The 18,350-nt window shown below is 53.1% G+C and overlaps 1 protein-coding gene across 1 annotated transcript in view; it reads left to right on the forward strand.

Moving 5' to 3' along the window:
• The window catches only part of LOC142910692 (protein Wnt-7b-like), a 33,016-nt gene that overhangs the window by 3,395 nt on the left and 11,271 nt on the right, over window positions 1-18,350 (forward strand). Inside the window, exon 2 of the mRNA XM_076060086.1 lies at window positions 5,802-6,028. Coding sequence (XP_075916201.1) covers window positions 5,818-6,028 — 211 coding nt within the window. The 5' untranslated portion in view covers window positions 5,802-5,817. The remainder of the gene's footprint in view (window positions 1-5,801; window positions 6,029-18,350) is intronic.

An 18,350-nucleotide genomic window follows, 5' to 3' on the forward strand; every position in this document is an offset into this window, starting at 1 on the left:
GTGGTGTGTGTGGTGTGTGTGTGTGGTGTGGTGTGTGTGTGGTGTGTGTGGTGTGTGTGTAGTGTGTGTGTGGTGTGTGTGGTGTGTGTGTGGTGTGTGTGTGGTGTGTGTGGTGTGTGTGTGGTGGGTGTAGTGTGTGTGGTGTGTGTGTGTGTGTGGTGTGTGTGGTGTGTGTGTGGTGTGTGTGTGTGTTGTGTGTGTGTGGTGTGTGTGGTGTGTGGTGTGTGTGTGGTGTGTGTGGTGTGTGTGTGGTGTGTGTGGTGTGTGGTGTGTGTGTGGTTTGTGTTGTGTGTGTGTGGTGTGTGTGGTGTGTGTGTGGTGTGTGTGGTGTGTGTGTGGTGTGTATGTGGTGTGTGTGTGGTGTGTGTGGTGTGTGTGTGTGGTGTGTGTGTGGTGTGTGTGTGGTGTGTGTGGTGTGTGTGGTGTGTGTGTGGTGTGTGTGGTGTGTGTGGTGTGTGTGTGGTGGGTGTGGTGTGTGTGTGTGTGGTGTGTGTGTGGTTTGTGTTGTGTGTGTGTGGTGTGTGTGGTGTGTGTGTGGTGTGTGTGGTGTGTGTGTGGTGTGTGTAGTGTGTGGTGTGTGTGTGGTGTGTGTGTGGAGTGTGTGGTGTGTGTGTGGTGTGTGTGTGGTGTGTGTGGTGTGTGTGGTGTGTGTGGTGTGTGTGTGGTGTGTGTGGTGTGTGTGTGGTGTGTATGTGGTGTGTGTGTGGTGTGTGTGTGGTGTGTGTGTGGTGTGTGTGGTGTGTGTGTGGTGTGTGTGTGGTGTGTGTGGTGTGTGTGTGGTGTGTGTGGTGTGTGTGTGGTGGGTGTGGTGTGTGTGTGTGGTGTGTGTGGTGTGTGTGTGGTGTGTGTGTGGTGTGTGTGGTGTGTGTGTGGTGTGTGTGTGGTGTGTGTGTGGTGTGTGTGGTGTGTGTGTGTGGTGTGTGTGGGGTGTGTGGTGTGTGTGTGTGGTGTGTGTGTGGTGTGTGTAGTGTTTGGTGTGTGTGTGGTGTTTGTGTGGAGTGTGTGGTGTGTGTGTGGTGTGTGTGGTGTGCGTGTGTGGTGTGTGTGGTGTGTGTGGTGTGTGTGGTGTGTATGTGGTGTGTGTGTGGTGTGTGTGTGGTGTGTGGTGTGTGTGTGGTGTGTGTGTGGTGTGTGTGATGTGTGTGGTGTGTGCCCAGGCATGGTGTGTGTGTGGTGTGTGTGGTGTGTGTGGTGTGTGTGTGGTGTGGTGTGTGTGTGGTGTGTGTGTAGTGTGTGTGGTGTGTGTGTGTGGTGTGTGTGGTGTGTGTGTGGTGTGTGTGTGGTGTGTGTGGTGTGTGTGTGTGGTGTGTGTGTGGTGTGTGTGGTGGGTGTAGTGTGTGTGTGGTGTGTGTGTGTGGTGTGTGTGTGGTGTGTGTGGTGTGTGTGGTGTGTGTGTGTGTTGTGTGTGTGTGGTGTGTGTGGTGTGTGGTGTGTGTGTGGTGTGTGTGGTGTGTGTGTGGTGTGTGTGGTGTGTGTGTGTGTGGTGTGTGTGTGGTTTGTGTTGTGTGTGTGTGGTGTGTGTGGTGTGTGTGTGGTGTGTGTGGTGTGTGTGTGTGGTGTGTATGTGGTGTGTGTGTGGTGTGTGTGGTGTGTGTGTGTGGTGTGTGTGTGGTGTGTGTGGTGTGTGTGTGGTGTGTGTGTGGTGTGTGTGGTGTGTGTGTGGTGTGTGTGTGGTGGGTGTGGTGTGTGTGTGTGTGGTGTGTGTGTGGTTTGTGTTGTGTGTGTGTGGTGTGTGTGTGGTGTGTGTGGTGTGTGTGTGGTGTGTGTAGTATGTGGTGTGTGTGTGGTGTGTGTGTGGAGTGTGTGGTGTGTGTGTGGTGTGTGTGTGGTGTGTGTGGTGTGTGTGGTGTGTGTGTGGTGTGTGTGGTGTGTGTGTGGTGTGTGTGGTGTGTGTGGTGTGTGTGTGGTGTGTATGTGGTGTGTGTGTGGTGTGTGTGTGGTGTGTGTGTGGTGTGTGTGTGGTGTGTGTGGTGTGTGTGTGGTGTGTGTGTGGTGTGTGTGGTGTGTGTGTGGTGTGTGTGGTGTGTGTGTGGTGGGTGTGTGTGTGTGTGTGGTGTGTGTGGTGTGTGTGTGGTGTGTGTGTGTGTGTGTGGTGTGTGTGTGGTGTGTGTGTGGTGTGTGTGTGGTGTGTGTGGTGTGTGTGTGTGGTGTGTGTGGGGTGTGTGGTGTGTGTGTGTGGTGTGTGTGTGGTGTGTGTAGTGTGTGGTGTGTGTGTGGTGTTTGTGTGGAGTGTGTGGTGTGTGTGTGGTGTGTGTGGTGTGCGTGTGTGGTGTGTGTGGTGTGTGTGGTGTGTGTGGTGTGTATGTGGTGTGTGTGTGGTGTGTGTGTGGTGTGTGGTGTGTGTGTGGTGTGTGTGTGGTGTGTGTGATGTGTGTGGTGTGTGCCCAGGCATGGTGTGTGTGTGGTGTGTGTGGTGTGTGTGGTGTGTGTGTGGTGTGGTGTGTGTGTGGTGTGTGTGTAGTGTGTGTGGTGTGTGTGTGTGGTGTGTGTGGTGTGTGTGTGGTGTGTGTGTGGTGTGTGTGGTGTGTGTGTGTGGTGTGTGTGTGGTGGGTGTAGTGTGTGTGTGGTGTGTGTGGTGTGTGTGTGGTGTGTGTGTGGTGTGTGTGGTGTGTGTGTGGTGTGTGTGGTGTGTGTGTGTTGTGTGTGTGTGGTGTGTGTGGTGTGTGGTGTGTGTGTGGTGTGTGTGGTGTGTGTGTGTGTGTGGTGTGTGTGTGGTTTGTGTTGTGTGTGTGTGGTGTGTGTGGTGTGTGTGTGGTGTGTGTGGTGTGTGTGTGGTGTGTGTAGTGTGTGGTGTGTGTGTGGTGTGTGTGTGGAGTGTGTGGTGTGTGTGTGGTGTGTGTGTGGTGTGTGTGGTGTGTGTGGTGTGTGTGGTGTGTGTGGTGTGTGTGTGGTGTGTATGTGGTGTGTGTGTGGTGTGTGTGGTGTGTGTGTGTGGTGTGTGTGTGGTGTGTGTGGTGTGTGTGTGGTGTGTGTGGTGTGTGTGTGGTGTGTGTGGTGTGTGTGTGGTGGGTGTGGTGTGTGTGTGTGTGGTGTGTGTGTGGTTTGTGTTGTGTGTGTGTGGTGTGTGTGGTGTGTGTGTGGTGTGTGTGTGGTGTGTGTAGTGTGTGGTGTGTGTGTGGTGTGTGTGTGGTGTGTGTGTGGTGTGTGTGGTGTGTGTGGTGTGTGGTGTGTGTGGTGTGTGTGTGGTGTGTGTGGTGTGTGTGTGGTGTGTATGTGGTGTGTGTGTGGTGTGTGTGGTGTGTGTGTGTGGTCTGTGTGTGGTGTGTGTGTGGTGTGTGTGGTGTGTGTGTGGTGTGTGTGTGGTGTGTGGTGTGTGTGTGTGGTGTGTGTGGTGTGTGTGTGGTGGGTGTGGTGTGTGTGTGTGGTGTGTGTGGTGTGTGTGTGGTGTGTGTGTGGTGTGTGTGGTGTGTGTGTGGTGTGTGTGTGGTGTGTGTGGTGTGTGTGGTGTGTGTGGGGTGTGTGGTGTGTGTGTGTGGTGTGTGTGTGGTGTGTGTGTGGTGTGTGTAGTGTGTGGTGTGTGTGTGGTGTTTGTGTGGAGTGTGTGGTGTGTGTGTGGTGTGTGTGGTGTGCGTGTGTGGTGTGTGTGGTGTGTGTGGTGTGTGTGTGGTGTGTATGTGGTGTGTGTGTGGTGTGTGTGTGGTGTGTGTGTGGTGTGTGGTGTGAGTGTGGTGTGTGTGTGGTGTGTGTGATGTGTGTGGTGTGTGCCCAGGCATGGTGTGTGTGTGGTGTGTGTGGTGTGTGTGGTGTGTGTGTGGTGTGGTGTGTGTGTGGTGTGTGTGGTGTGTGTGTGGTGTGTGTGTGGTGTGTGTAGTGTGTGTGGTGTGTGTGTGTGGTGTGTGTGTGGTGTGTGTGTGGTGTGTGTGGTGTGTGTGTGGTGGGTGTAGTGTGTGTGTGGTGTGTGTGGTGTGTGTGTGGTGTGTGTGTGGTGTGTGTGGTGTGTGTGTGGTGTGTGTGGTGTGTGTGTGTTGTGTGTGTGTGGTGTGTGTGGTGTGTGGTGTGTGTGTGGTGTGTGTGGTGTGTGTGTGGTGTGTGTGGTGTGTGTGGTGTGTGTGTGTGTGTGTGTGTGTGGTTTGTGTTGTGTGTGTGTGGTGTGTGTGGTGTGTGTGTGGTGTGTGTGGTGTGTGTGGTGTGTGTGTGGTGTGTGTAGTGTGTGGTGTGTGTGTGGAGTGTGTGGTGTGTGTGTGGTGTGTGTGTGGTGTGTGTGTGGTGTGTGTGGTGTGTGTGGTGTGTGTGGTGTGGTGTGTGTGGTGTGTGTGGTGTGTGTGTGGTGTGTGTGGTGTGTGTGGTGTGTGTGTGGTGTGTATGTGGTGTGTGTGTGGTGTGTGTGGTGTGTGTGTGTGGTGTGTGTGGTGTGTGTGTGGTGTGTGTGGTGTGTGTGGTGTGTGTGTGGTGTGTGTGGTGTGTGTGTGGTGGGTGTGGTGTGTGTGTGGTGTGTGTGGTGTGTGTGTGTGGTGTGTGTGTGGTGTGTGTGGTGTGTGTGGTGTGTGTGTGGTGTGTGTGGTGTGTGTGGTGTGTGTGTGGTGTGTGTGTGGTGTGTGTGGTATGTGTGGTGTGTGCCCAGGCATGGTGTGTGTGTGGTGTGTGTGGTGTGTGTGGGGTGTGTGTGGCCGGATCGAGGGGGCTAAACGGGCGCGGCACGGGCTAGAGAAGAGATGGAGTGATGTGGTACAGGAGGACGTGGAGCTGAGTGGACTTGCCAATAACTGGTACCAGCGGTGTCAAGATCGGCCTCTGTGGAGGAGGCTCGTGAAGGACGCTACTGGGCAGTTGGAGGTAGTCGCCCTCCAAACACAACGGAGGGCGGAGGAGCGACGCTCACAACAACGAGCGGAGCGCCGGGTGGCTAAAGCACAGCAGGTTGGCACAGTAGGGGGCACAGGTGGTGCATCAGTAGGTCATCTCAGTCATCTCAGTCAGTCGACCCATGGCACTTGGGTCTGCCCCATGACCTCCTGCCCGCGGGCGTTCGACACTTCACGTGGCCTCAAGGTGCACATGGCCTGGCACAAGCGTCGTGGTGACGTCACCGCCACTTAGTGGCGAATGGCGGTTGTTGTTGTTGTTGTGTGTCTCTGTGTGTGTCTGTGTGTGTGTGTAGGTGAGTGTCTGTGTGTGTGTCTCTGTGTGTGTCTGTGTGTGTGTGTAGGTGAGTGTCTGTGTGTGCATCTCTGTGTGCGTGCAGTGGGGAGCGGTAGTGTAGCGGTTAGCGCGCTATGCTACGAACCTGGCGACCCGGGTTCGATTCCCGCTCAAGGCCAACACCAGTGACGATTATCTGAACCGGTCCTGGGCCTCCCCTAGGTCGACTCAGCCTCAAATGAGTACCTGGTGCGGTGTGTAAACATCGCCACTGGGGAGACAAAGGCGGTCGGGCGTGGTGCCGGCCACCCACCCCCCTCGTGTACCGTTCCGGCCTTCATAGGTGCTCGCTAACAGCACTTGCCCTACAGTTTGTTAAGGCTACACGGGAGATCTTTGTCTTTATAAAATAGAAGCGTTAGTGGTGTGACTACGAGACGGTGGTGGTCCTTAATAAATAACGAGCCATGATGCAGCCCTTGTAGAGCCACCGCGTGCATCTCCGGAGCTGCGGGCTGCCAACGTCTGCTCTAGAGGACAGTCCAGAACACTCTCTGGCGATCCAGCAATGGCAGGGCTGCACTCTGTACGCTTCGTGTACGAACGACAAACGTAACGGACGAATAAATAATGTCAAGAATGTACCACGAAACATCACGCCGCGTGTCTGTCCGTCCATGCGTCCACGCCTGTGCGTCCGTCTGCCTGCCCGATCGCCGCAGGGCACTTTCCACGGTCATGGCACTGGGCTCAAACATCATCTGCAGCAAGATTCCGGGACTGGCGCCACGTCAGCGGGCACTGTGCCAGAGCCGTCCGGACGCGATCATCGTGATCGGCGAGGGCGTGCAGCTGGGAATCGGCGAGTGCCAGCACCAGTTTCGATTTAGCCACTGGAATTGCTCGGCGCTGGGTGAGAAAACGATGTTCGGCCGGGAGCTCAACAATGGTAAGCGCCCCAACTCAGCTTCAGTTCGGCAGAGGAGTTGACCCACGGTGTGCGGTCGCCCACGCGCCTGTGCGTCGTGTTGCGCGCGCGTGTGTACCGCACGCACGGCGCGTTCTATCGACGATCAGCAGACGCACGAGAGGGGTCTTCTTCCCCCCTCCGAGCGAGTTGTGGGGGTTGTCCTTGTTGTTGTCGTTTGACCATTGTTATTGTTTTGTTGATATTATTGTTGTTCGCTTATTTACACAGGGAATGCCTCACTGAGTCTCGTGATTTTTTTTCTTTAAGAGGATCCTTCCGAGTGTTCGTAATAGTGGGGGGCGGGGGGGGCGGTGATTGCAATGCGAAATCCAAGTTTAGGAAATTGCGGGTATTTTTTTAATTCCGATTTGGTAAATCTTGCCGCATCATGACGCCGGTACACAATGGCTGACACTTTTTGCCAATGCCGTCACGGCATCATTAATTCCCACCGTGAAGCAGCCGGCGCACAGTGAGGTTCTAATTTTTTTACACCCGCAGCGTTAATCAGGGCGGCCGCTGTGATCAAGACGAGGGAGCGTGCGGGTGACAACTGAGGCGGCTTTGTTCCCGCTGTCGTCATCGCGCTCCTGGATACGCCCAGACACGTTGTAATTGCATCCCGAGTCTTAAAGAAAATGTTGAGCCAAACAAATAATGCACACACGATGAGTAGTCGGTGTGCGAGGTGAAGATGTTGATGTCTTGGTTGATGGGTAGGCGGTTGTCGTTGGCAAGAAAACGTCATAGTTATTTGTTATTTTTTATCATGATTTTCTTTGAACCTATCTACGTGACTTTACCGAACGACCCAAGAATATGAATTCCTTCAGTCACGAAAGCTTTAAGTTAAGAGTCGGCAGCATTGTTTCAAGACGAGCAAACTCTGGAGCGGTTTCGACATTCGGTGTCTCGTCAGCAGGGTCAGGGGCTTACTTCACTCAATGCTGGTGAACTGGCGATCTTGCAGGCATGGTGGACCCTCCCTCCCTTGACGATATGCCGCCCCAATTCGACTTTAAATTGTACAAAACATAACTCACCTTGTATAATAATCAGCTGTTCTCTTGTAGTTGTGCACTCAGGATGCTTGGCTGATACGAGTTGAAGTTATTATTATTATTCAGAAGAATCGAACGCTTTACATCACGGATTTTGCCATGCTTCATCCCCTCGTCGCAACACGACACGTTTATCAATATGATCTTTCCAAATTAAGTCGTTGCATGCTGCATGCACCTGATGATTGTTAAACACGTTCCACTTGGCATAAACAGCCTTGATTCACTTCAGATATAGTTATTGTGTGTATGCACGTAGATGTCTCGCGAGTGTGTGTGCAGATGCGGGAGCCACTGATGCACCTAGCCTGGCACGGGCGCTGCGGCAACGTCACCACCACTCAGTGGCGAATGAGGGCTCGTTTTATTGTACCACCGATGCAATGTAAGCGGCGTGTCTGTTACGAGGGAGATTGCTGTACAATGGACAGAGCCGTCTTCCAGAAGACGATGCAGAATCAGAACCTTCATACCGGAGGAATCCGATGAGCTATAAAGCTCCTGCTCACAGATGTCCAGTCGGGGGGTAATGTCAGAACGTTACAACAGCCGAAAGACCCAAAGAGTAGCAAACTAAAACACGACTGGAGTGCAAAGTATTGGAAAATTATGGAAATCACTTGAAAAAATATGCAAAAAAAACAAAACTTTTTTGTTAAATCTCATCAGGGAAATCCCGCTGACCTATCAGCTTCTTTATTTCAGAAGCAACCTGGCCACAAACGATAGCTCAACTAAGTGGCATATCGTGTGGAAATGTATAGCTGCAAAGTTTCTGGTAGGAAACGTAGTGGACTAGAAGCCCAACCGGGATTAATTCACAGTAGGCAGGGGATTGTGTATGTCTGTGGATGTCTGTCCACGTGGGAGGGGAGGGGAGGGTGGGGAGGGGCTGTGTGGGGAGGGTGGGGCTGGGTGGGGGGTGGGAGGGGTGGGGCTGGGTGGGGTGGGGCTGGGTGGGGAGGGGCTGGGTGGGGAGGGTGGGGCTGGGTGGGGGATGGGAGGGGTGGGGCTGGGTGGGGTGGGGCTGGGTGGAGAGGGGCTGGTCACCCCATGGTGCCCTTATATGGACTGGAACCCCAACCGGGATTAATTCACAGGAGGCAGGGGATTCATTGTGTATGTCTGTGGCTGTCTGTCCACGTGGGAGGGGTGGTGGCTGGGTGGAGAGGCGAGGGTAGGGAGGGGCTGGGTGGGGAGGGGCTGGGTGGGGAGGGTGGGGCTGGGTAGGGGGTGGGAGGGGTGGGGCTGGGTGGGGAGGGGCTGGTCACCCCGTGGTGCCCTTATAAAACTACTCACGCCGGCTTGTGCCCGCCCTCACAGTCGGGCATATTTGCGGAATACACCACGCCGCCGTTGACCCTGGCCATTGACTGAGCAACCCATCGTTCCTACCAGCTCCCTCCGCAAGAATGTGTTAACCTCAATAATGGAAGTGAATGTTGATTCTAAATGTGGAGGTAAAAACCGGAGGACCCGGAGGAAAAAATCCACACGATCTTTGAAGGGCTGATGGTATTTTGTCCTCTGGGTTGGTTTTGTATCGTATCGCTATGTGGAACCGTCTTCCGAAAGATTATTCATACGCGTCTTCGAGAAGACCAATATTCTCCGGATTATAGGACGCATCCCCCAACGTTTTACTTTCAAATACAAGTGAGTAGATTTCGTGTAATAATTCGGAGAGAGAAAAAAAATAACATTACGACAATTATGGTAATCACGCACAAGACCCATCAGTGCGCTTAGGTGTGGCTGTCTAATTAGACGCCCTTGTGAAAACCAAGTAATATCCTTATGCAAGAATGGCATCATGCGAATGCATATGAGATGTATATATATACTGTATCTCTCTCTCTCAATACTGTGCATGTGTCGTGTCCTGGCCGTCCTTCCATGCAGGCCTGTCCACGAGATTGACTTTAACGAAAGAACCAATGAGTAAAGAACTGTGCCCTCGAAATCTCCTCCCAGTTTGTAGCGTCGCAACATCATTCAAGAAGAGCGCTCACTGTGCAACTTAATTTTCTTGAAGTCTTCCCCCGGCTTCTTGCGGCACCTTCAAAGTCTCCCCCCCCCCCCCCCCCGATAGAAGGTGACCCCTAGGATCTTTATCCCCTCTACGAGCATTGTTATACCGGGTGGATGGCTCTCGAATAGCCTGGGGGTCGCCGAAGATCAGAGTCTCACTCTTCCTCACATTTACCTTAGATCCCGAGGCGAAAAATAATCTATCCGCGAGTCCTAGGGTCTCCCATACTGGGGAGTCATCACCACAGAGAAATGACGACATCGTCCATGTACAGGGATATTTTTGCTTGCTCCCTACACCCCGGCATGTACACACAATCCACACAATCCACTGATTTCCTCTGACCGCCTGGGCAAAGAGCTCCATACACAATATGAATAACACCGGTGACATAAGGACACCTCTGTCGCACACCTGACCCAATTGGTATCTCCTCAAAGAGGACTCCATTTATCAGCAGGCTGCCCGTGAGCTTATGGTAGAGTTGCCTTATCCAGCCAATCAATTGTTTCCCCACCCCCATTCGCCCCAGAACCGCAAACAAGAAATCATGTGAGATACTGTCAAAGGCCTTCTCCTGGTCCAAACTGAGGAGCCCAAGGATCCGCCCCTCTCCACCGTGGTTTCCACAACCTCCTTCAACAGGACAAGGTTATCTGACATCCGCCTGCCCGGAGCCACACACTTCTGGTCGGGTTGGATCCGACCACCTCCTTCACCACCTTCCCCAAACGTGCTGCGATGGTCTTGGCAGGATCTTATAATCAGAGTTCAGCAGGGTGATCGGGCGCCAGCTCCCAAGGTCACTGCACTCCCCTTTCCCCTTATCTATAAGGGTTATCACACCCCCCTTTTCATGGAATCTGGCACTGGGCCTTCCTCTAAGACTTCTCTGTACATCTGCAATATGTCGTACTTGATGGTATCCCAAAAGGTAATATAGAATTCTGCCGGTATCCCGTCTTCTCCTGCTGTTCTGTGACGACGTAACCCTCCTACCACCTCATCTAATTCTGCCATCTGGATCTGCCTGTTCATTTCCTCTAGAGCTTCGATGACCTTTTCTACCTCCCCCAGCAAGGAGGTCCGTGCTTCTGCCTCCGACGACCTGCTGCTGTAAAACTCCTTGAAGTAATCCCTAGCTGCCTCCACTATCTCCTCTGTGCAGGTGTGAGTCTGCCCAGGGGCTCACCAGTTCCCGGATAGTATTCTCTGCCTTCCTACATTTCTTAAAAAAGAACCGCGTACACCGCTCTCCCTCCTCCACTGCCTTCACTCGTGCCCTGAAACAAACGTCAAGAGCCCTGCCACCCGGCAAGGCTATCAAACAAAACAGGTCTGCAGGATCCACTCATAGTATTTCTATCATCATAGTGCGTACGAAACTCGGTCGGTCGATAGTGACCTCCTCCGGCACGTCCTCTTTGAAAGCCACCCGTACACAATTGTGCCTCCTGGCGTGTATCGGGGTGAATTTCACCCCCGGTCCTCTGCGCCACCATCCTCCACGCTCCTGGGGCCGTCCTGCCCTCACAGGTCCAGTACTCGCATGCACAGCATCGTTTTGGGCACCTTGCGCCTACCGGCCAGCAGAGTTCGGCGTTTCCTCAGCCTTCCCTCCCAGGCTGGCTGACACTGCTTCCCTCCGCGGTGGCACCTCTCCTTTCCTTGCCCGCTGCCACCAGGCATCCTCCTCTGCTCGCCTCCTCCCGGTAGAGGTCGATGCCAGCACTTCGTCACTCTCCCCTCCGCCCGCCTCCGTCCTCCAGGCAGCCGCATCTCACCCTCATCCGTCTCTGCGGTAGTCACACCGGCTGTTCAGGCATCGGCGCATCCACACAACATCATGGATGCATGCCGGGTCCAAGCAAGAACATCTGCTGGACTACATAGTGACGGATCAGCGGATGCGAGCCCATGTCCTTGACACCAGGACCTATCGTGGAGCTGATCTGCCCTCTGACCATCGACTTCTGATCTGTAAGATGTGCCTGCCATTCTTCCACTCCAGAGGTGTGTGTGTACCCTCTGGACCCCATTCCAACATAAGGTGGCCTGGTCTCAGTTTGCTGATGAAAGATGCAAGTGAGAATTTCATCATCGCTTGAGCCTGGGGTTGGTATCGTCCCCCATTCCTCCTGACGTCGAGGGTAAATGGGCGAGGATTAGGACTGTGACTCATACAGCTGCAATGGCTGCTTTGGGTACGTGGTCCAGGCCTCCCCAGAGACCCTGGTTGACAGAGGAGGTGTTCAGGATAGTTGAAAAAAAGCTACAGGCCCACTCTCATCGGCTACAGTATCCTACATCAGAGAATGAGGAGCCTTAGCTCAGAAGTTCGGAGAGCCGTGAGGTGCTGGGTGGTGGTTGCGGGTTGCTGAGGAGATGGAGTCTCCCTCAGTGGCCCACGATCACAAATCCCTATTTAACTCCATCAAAAAAGTAACCTGCAGCGCCACATCAATAACCATCATTAGGGGAAAAAATGGCGATCCAATCTCCGACCCCCAAGAACAGGTTTGCAGATTTGCTGAGCATTTCTGTGAGGTCCTGGGGGAAGGCAAATCCCTCAGCCAGGAAAACATAGCACAAAGTGGGGATGACCCTGTTGAGGCTGCGGTGCCTCAAATATTGGAATAAGAAGTCACTCCCTGTGAGTGGCATGCTAAGGTGCCATCTGTTGAGGAAGTACTGAAGGCGATCCAGAGTCTGAGACCAGGAAAGGCACTGGGCAGAGATGATCTCTCAAGCGAAATGCTGAGGGAGGGTGGCGTTTGTGCACAGACTGCCCGACATGACATCATGACAACAGCCTGGACCACTGGATGGGTTCTGTAGGATTGGAAGGATGCCCTGGTGGTACCCCTCTTTAAGAAGGGGGACCGCACATACTGTAACAACTACAGGGGCATCTCACTCCTCAGTGTGCCAGGAAAGGTCCTGGCAAGGATTATTCAACATCGCCTTGCCAGGCACGCTGAGGAGAGGCTTGCGGAGCCCCAGTGTGGTTTCAGGAAAGGACGGTCTTGCACGGATGCCATATTTTCTGTCTGTCTGCTACAGCAGAGGTGTAGGGAATTCCAACAAGACCTACATCTCTGCTTTATTGACCTGGTCAAGGCCTATGATACCATCAGTAGGCCTGGGCTCTGGGTTGTTCTTCGTGCTTTCGGAGTCCCTGACCCTCTGCTCACGATCATTAAGGACCTTCATGACAGTGAGCGGGCCCGGGTAAAACTACGTGGCCGGGAGTCATAGCCATTCCCTGTACACCCTGGGGTACGACAGGGATGTCCTCTGGCTCCCACATTATTTAATCTAAATGCCGATGATTTGGTAATTGCTGCTCATTCAGAGGAGGAGTTGGAGAAGCTGCTGCTGAAACTGGAGCATGCCACTTAGAGGTGGGCCCTTACCATCAGCCCCACCAAAACTAAGCACCTGCCTGGGTATTTTGTACCATCCGACACTCCAACCCCACAACTCCCAATTGGTGATGGGGCAGTTGTGGAGAGAGTGGAGAGTTTCCCATACCTGGGCAGTGTGCTTATAACCGGCTCCAGTTTAACAGCAGAGGTCTCACTCCGAATCAGTCGAGCGGCAATGTTTTTTCATCGGTTGCGTAACGCTGTGTGGAAGCCTCCTGGTCTGTCGTTCCACACTAGGCTTCAGGTCTTCTCGGCCACAGTCATTCCCTCCCTTCTCTACGCTTGTGAAACGTGGACCCCCCTAATGGAACATCATCGCCGGTTAGAAACATTTAGGCTAGCCTGCCTACGATCCATCCTGGGTTTAACCAGACTGGATTGTGTGAGGAGCTCACAAATCCTTGAAAGATCTGGACAAGGTCCCATCGGTGAGCTCCGGCAATCAAGGCTGCGTTGGCTGGGTCATGTAGCCCGCTCACCCAGCCACCGCATGCCTAAACAGCTTTTGTTCGGCCAGATCGATGGGGCCAATCGGGCGCGGCACGGGCTAGAGAAGAGATGGAGTGATGTGGTACAGGAGGACGTGGAGCTGAGTGGACTTGCCGATGACCGGTATGAGCGGTGTCAAGATCGGCCTCTGTGGAGGAGGCTCGTGAAGGACGCTACTGGGCAGTTGGAGGCAGTCGCCCTCCAACAACAACGGAGGGCGGAGGAGCGACGCTCACAATAACGAGCAGAACTCTAAAGCACAGCAGGTTGGCACAGTAGGGGCCACAGGTGGTGCATCAGCCAGTCATCTCAGTCAGTCGACCCGTGGGACTTGGGTCTGCCCCATTACCTCCTGCCCGCGGGCGTTCGACACTTCACGTGGCCTCAAGGTGCACATGGCCTGGCAAACATCGTGGTGACATCACCGCCACTTAGTGGCGAATGGCGGTTGTTGTGTGTCTGTGTGTGTGTTGGTGTGTGTGTGTCTGTGTGTGTCTGTGTGTGTCTGTGTGTGTGTGTGTCTGTGTGTGTGTCTGTGTGTGTCTTCATAGGTGCTCACTAACAGCACTTGCCCCTACAGTCTGTTAAGGCTATATAGGGGGATATTTGTCTTTGTGTCTGTGTGTGTGTCCGGCAAAATAACCCCCTACCTCCTCGCAGTGCCGGACGGGCAACTCTGTCGTGGACAGTGCTGTGGGGGGAGGCCCAATTTCTGATTGAAATTAATATTAAAAATAATTCTGCCATTTTTAAAAATAATAATAATAATAATCGATAAATAAATAAATATAACACACTCAAACCCGCTACCTCCCACAAGCACCAAACATCTGGAGGTCGTAAAAGGCCATTAAATAATAAACTCCGTGGCAAAGGGAGGTAAACGACTATCTGCAAAATCTCCAGATTGCCAAAGGACAGTTCACAAACAGGGCAAACGGACATTATAACTGATATATTTTTTTGTATAGAAAAAGTTGAAGCTTGGCTATAAGAATAAGTCGACATTATAGACTGCAGTATTCCTTATATTATCTCTTATTGTATCTTTCTATCTACGTGACTTTACTAAGTCACGTAGATAGAGTTCCTGCAATCACGAAAACTTAAGTCCAAACTAAGCTATATCTCTGACCTCGAGAATCAAAAGCACGGATCCCTGGATGCAGACAGGGAGCAAAAAGTAATAAAACCCTTGAAATACCGGAGGAACATCTAATGACATTACAAATCTCGGTTAAACATAAACCAAATAATAATCACAAGAGATTCGACCTAGGGTGACTCAAAATAGATACAAGAAAATAGGTCAAACACACAAGACCAGATAATATATATTCCATGAAATCAGAGCATCCCTGGCCACCTTTGTCTTCCAACAATTTGACACAAACACATGGTAGCCATAAAATACGTATGAAGGGAGAGTGCTTCCCCTCCCTAATAGGAGAAACCACGGAGAGAGGGGTTGGGAATGCAAACAAACAAAATGTGATGGTAAAACAGTCAAAGGTCGAAGGTCAAAAATGGGGGGGGGGGCAGCCAGGCCGCTGCTGCCACGGGAGGAGGACGGTGACACAGGGCATCTGTTTTTTTTCTCTCTCGCAAGAGACGCGGAGAGAGGAGAGAGAATTTCACATTTAAGCTCGGCATTTAAGCTCGATAAGGGACAGCTCGGCGAGCGACAGGAGAGGGCGGCGAGCGGCAAGCTCCGGGGTGAGACTCTGCAATCAACCAGGGATGGAGAGACTTGCCGAGTAGCGATGTGTCACCGAGTACAAGTTTAGAGCTGACAGAATAATAATGGGCAAGGGTGTCTGCCACCAGCAAACGAACTGCACACGCAATCGGGCATCGACAAGCAGCACGGGGCAGGAGGGAGTGCGTGCAACGCAGCTCCTCCAGCAGTGGAAGGAGCCTGCTGCTGTCAGCGGACCAGCGGCGAGCGTGATCGAGCATCTTCAAGGACAAGCAACGTGCCGACGCAGCTCCTCCAGCAGTGGAAAGAGCCTGTATCTGCCAGCAGACGGGCAGCTAAGCCGACTCCCCGAACAAGAAAAAGCAACGAAGCCGTTGTAAGACACGCCCACCCTCACACCCTCACCGCTCCGCAGGGGACAAACACATTTTTGATACAAGGGATGCCCAACCTCGGCGTTTGCTTAACACAAGAAGATCTACAACACTTACACATCAACACATACAAGAAGACTCATGATAAATGCATCAACTATTAGCTGATAACGAAGAACATTGCGTCCCATTGAGTTACGTGGATAGAGACATTTAGAAGTATTTTAGTCGTTATTTTTTTCTCTTTCTTTTTAATTGCATAACTATTACCAATGAATTCATTAATGAAACTAAACGTTTAGAAACCTACGTTACGCGTCTACACACTCACAGGGAGAATATTGTGTTGAAATCGTTCTTTTGATCACAGAATCTTTCCCACGAATTAATTGAAGCCTCAGCCAATTGATAAGCATTTGCTGAAGCAGGCACACTGTTGCACACCATTGTCCCAAGACATTTCGTAACTACATTATCTTCCCTATGAATTCATTGTCGTATACTTTTGCCTTCGGGACATGTTTCTTTATTGCCCTTCGTATGAACGTCGTTGCATTAATTTTTAAGGACTTTTTTCCTATCACTGTATATGCTCGCGTTACTCTAAGGAATTAATCAATTATTCTGTTACCCAGGTTAACAACGTGATCAATGAGGGTTAAATGTATGGATCGATGAGGAGAACATCTCCAGGAGTACTGTGTTGACAATTCCAAGCATAATAGTTCGCATATTAGAGTGTTATGTTTTTGTTTAGAAATTAAAATTGCTTAACCCAGAAGTGTCTGAGTGGTGCCTTCCTAAGTTCATGCATAATAATCTTAACTGTTTCCTGCGGTGAGATTTGAATTTGGAGGCCTGACATGAACACACTAATACATAATCCGTAAATGTTAAAGCGAGAATAATTGTATTATACCGATTGATAATTCGACCCTAGACGACGAAGCAAAGTTTAATCTAGCATACTTACAGCACACCTGCATAACCTCATACAATTAATTGTGTGATCCCGATTGATAATACTACCCTCGTCAGCGAGGTGGGGCCTAATAATCATAAGGGCTTGCATTAGCATAATCGCACACAGATGTAGCGCCGTAAATGGGCTGCAAATATCCGCAATGGCGGACAGTGCCCATCAGGGGCGGTACAACTAAAATGGTGGGAGAAACCGTTATGATTCCTAGCCTGGGGGGTGAGGGGGCTGCGGGGTATTCTACAATCCCCCGCAGACCCCTCCCAACGGGTGGGGGCTGTGGGGTGTTCTACGATCCCACAGAGCCCCGCCCCTCGGATATAAACTGTATATAAGGAGGGCCTATGGAGAGGTTAGAGGCAGTTGCAGCTGAAGACTGAAGACCGAAGACTGAAGGCAGCTAGACAAGGACCCTGGACCCTCGAGCCCGCTGCCCTTCTAAGGGCCGGGTCGAGCTTGGACCAGTGGTCGGACGAGTACCATACCAGGGTCGGTCAGAATAGCTTCCCCGAGGTCATGGATAGCCGGAAGGTGGGAAGCCAGCAGGGGGCAGTGTTAAGCCACAATAGCCCGAAGGCTGTACCTTCCTAGCTATGGGGCGTAAGAGAGTTATTATAACAATATAAATAAACACACCGTGTTGCCTCTACTTTATCGTCTGCGTCTCCATAAAAGAACACGCTACATTTGGTGTTAGAAGTGGTCATGGAGACTTAGAAGGAGACGCCGTGCTCTGGGCCCGGACGGCGACGATATCGCGTCGGACACCGGGGTCATGGCGACCCCGGCCGCGGGTGACGAGCCGCTGCCGGCTATGCAGCTGCCCGTGCTGCCGCTCGCCGCCTTACCTCCTGTTCGCCGCTCGCTCCAGGAGGCGCATTTCTGCCTTACAGAGCTGCTCAACTCCGCCGCGACCATCCTCGGCGACATCCATCGCGAGGATGTGGCGCTGGGAATGGAGGGTGCGGCCCCCTCAGGCACGCAGCCGGTTCCCGCCATCAAAACTGAGGCCGCCGCCATCGCCGTTTCCGCTTCCGCCGGTGCCGCGGTGCACCACGGACCTGACGTCACGTCCGGGCCGGGCGGCGACTAATCTGCAATAACCTCGTCATCACAAGTGCGAGCACTACCCGCGGCCTCCATCTTGGGGGCAACGTCATCAGCAGCGGGGGCCGAGGAGTTCCCTGCCGACCGGCTGCATCCCGTACAGCAACGCCTGCCGGCGGTAAAATAGTTTTCAGCAGCCGGTGGAGATTGGGCTGCTTTCCAGCGTCGGTTCGACTCCCACAGGGAGTTGACCGGGTGGTCGGAGGCAGAGGCGCTCCGTGCCCTCCCGACCTTGCTTGACGACGACGCCTTGGCTTCATTCATTACGCTGCCGTTGCGGGTTCGCTCCACATTGCAAGGTGCTTTTCGCAACATGCAGGCCATTAATGGTCCGCCGTCCGACACCCGTCACCATTTTGACATTCGAACACGGACCACCTCGGAGTTGGCCCTTGCCTACCGCAGCGCGCTGCTGGCCCTGGCGCGAGCCGCATACCCGCGCCTGGACCAGGAAGGCATCGACTCCCTCGTCCTGCAGAAGCTGCTGCGCCTCGCTCGTGAGTTTCGTGTCATCCTCCTAGCGGCTGACGATGACGACTTCTCCTCCCTGCGAGCTGCACGAAGTATTCACGCACACCTCCTGCAGTGGGACGAAACCATCGCAGCCTGTGTCGATGCCACCAACAACGGCGACTCTGAGGATGACCAGCAGCCTGCGCGGGCCTTTGCGTCTGCCTCAACGAGCGGATGGCGATCAAGCAGCAGCAGCAGACCACGCGATGATATGCGCCGCCCGGAACGGGGGATCACGCCCTTGGACGGCTCATCGGTGATCTGTTACAACTGCGGCCTGTGGGGCCACGTCTCCTCCGGCTGCCTGGCTCCACGTCGCGGCAACGCAGGATCTCGGGATCAGGACCAGCGACAACCATCAAACCCGTGACAGACTCAGGCAAGTAGCGGCACCTCCAGCTCTCGGCCCCCACTCGACACACATGCAATCCATCACATTCCGTGGGTTGGGCGTGCGACGGACGGGGGAGAGCTAATAAATGGGAGTAAAGATCGAGCGCTGGGACCGAGTCAGTGGTCCCAGTTAGCCCATAGAGTAGTCGCTGCGGCAGCAGGATCCTCCTCGATAATTGGATTCATTGAGAGGGTGGAGGTCCTTGTGCTAGTCGACACGGGCGAG

Source organism: Petromyzon marinus, unplaced genomic scaffold (genome assembly GCF_048934315.1).
Source record: "Petromyzon marinus isolate PM22_M1 ecotype Great Lakes invasive population unplaced genomic scaffold, UKy_Petmar_22M1.pri1.0 PM_G_Scaffold_15, whole genome shotgun sequence".
NCBI lineage: Eukaryota > Metazoa > Chordata > Hyperoartia > Petromyzontiformes > Petromyzontidae > Petromyzon > Petromyzon marinus.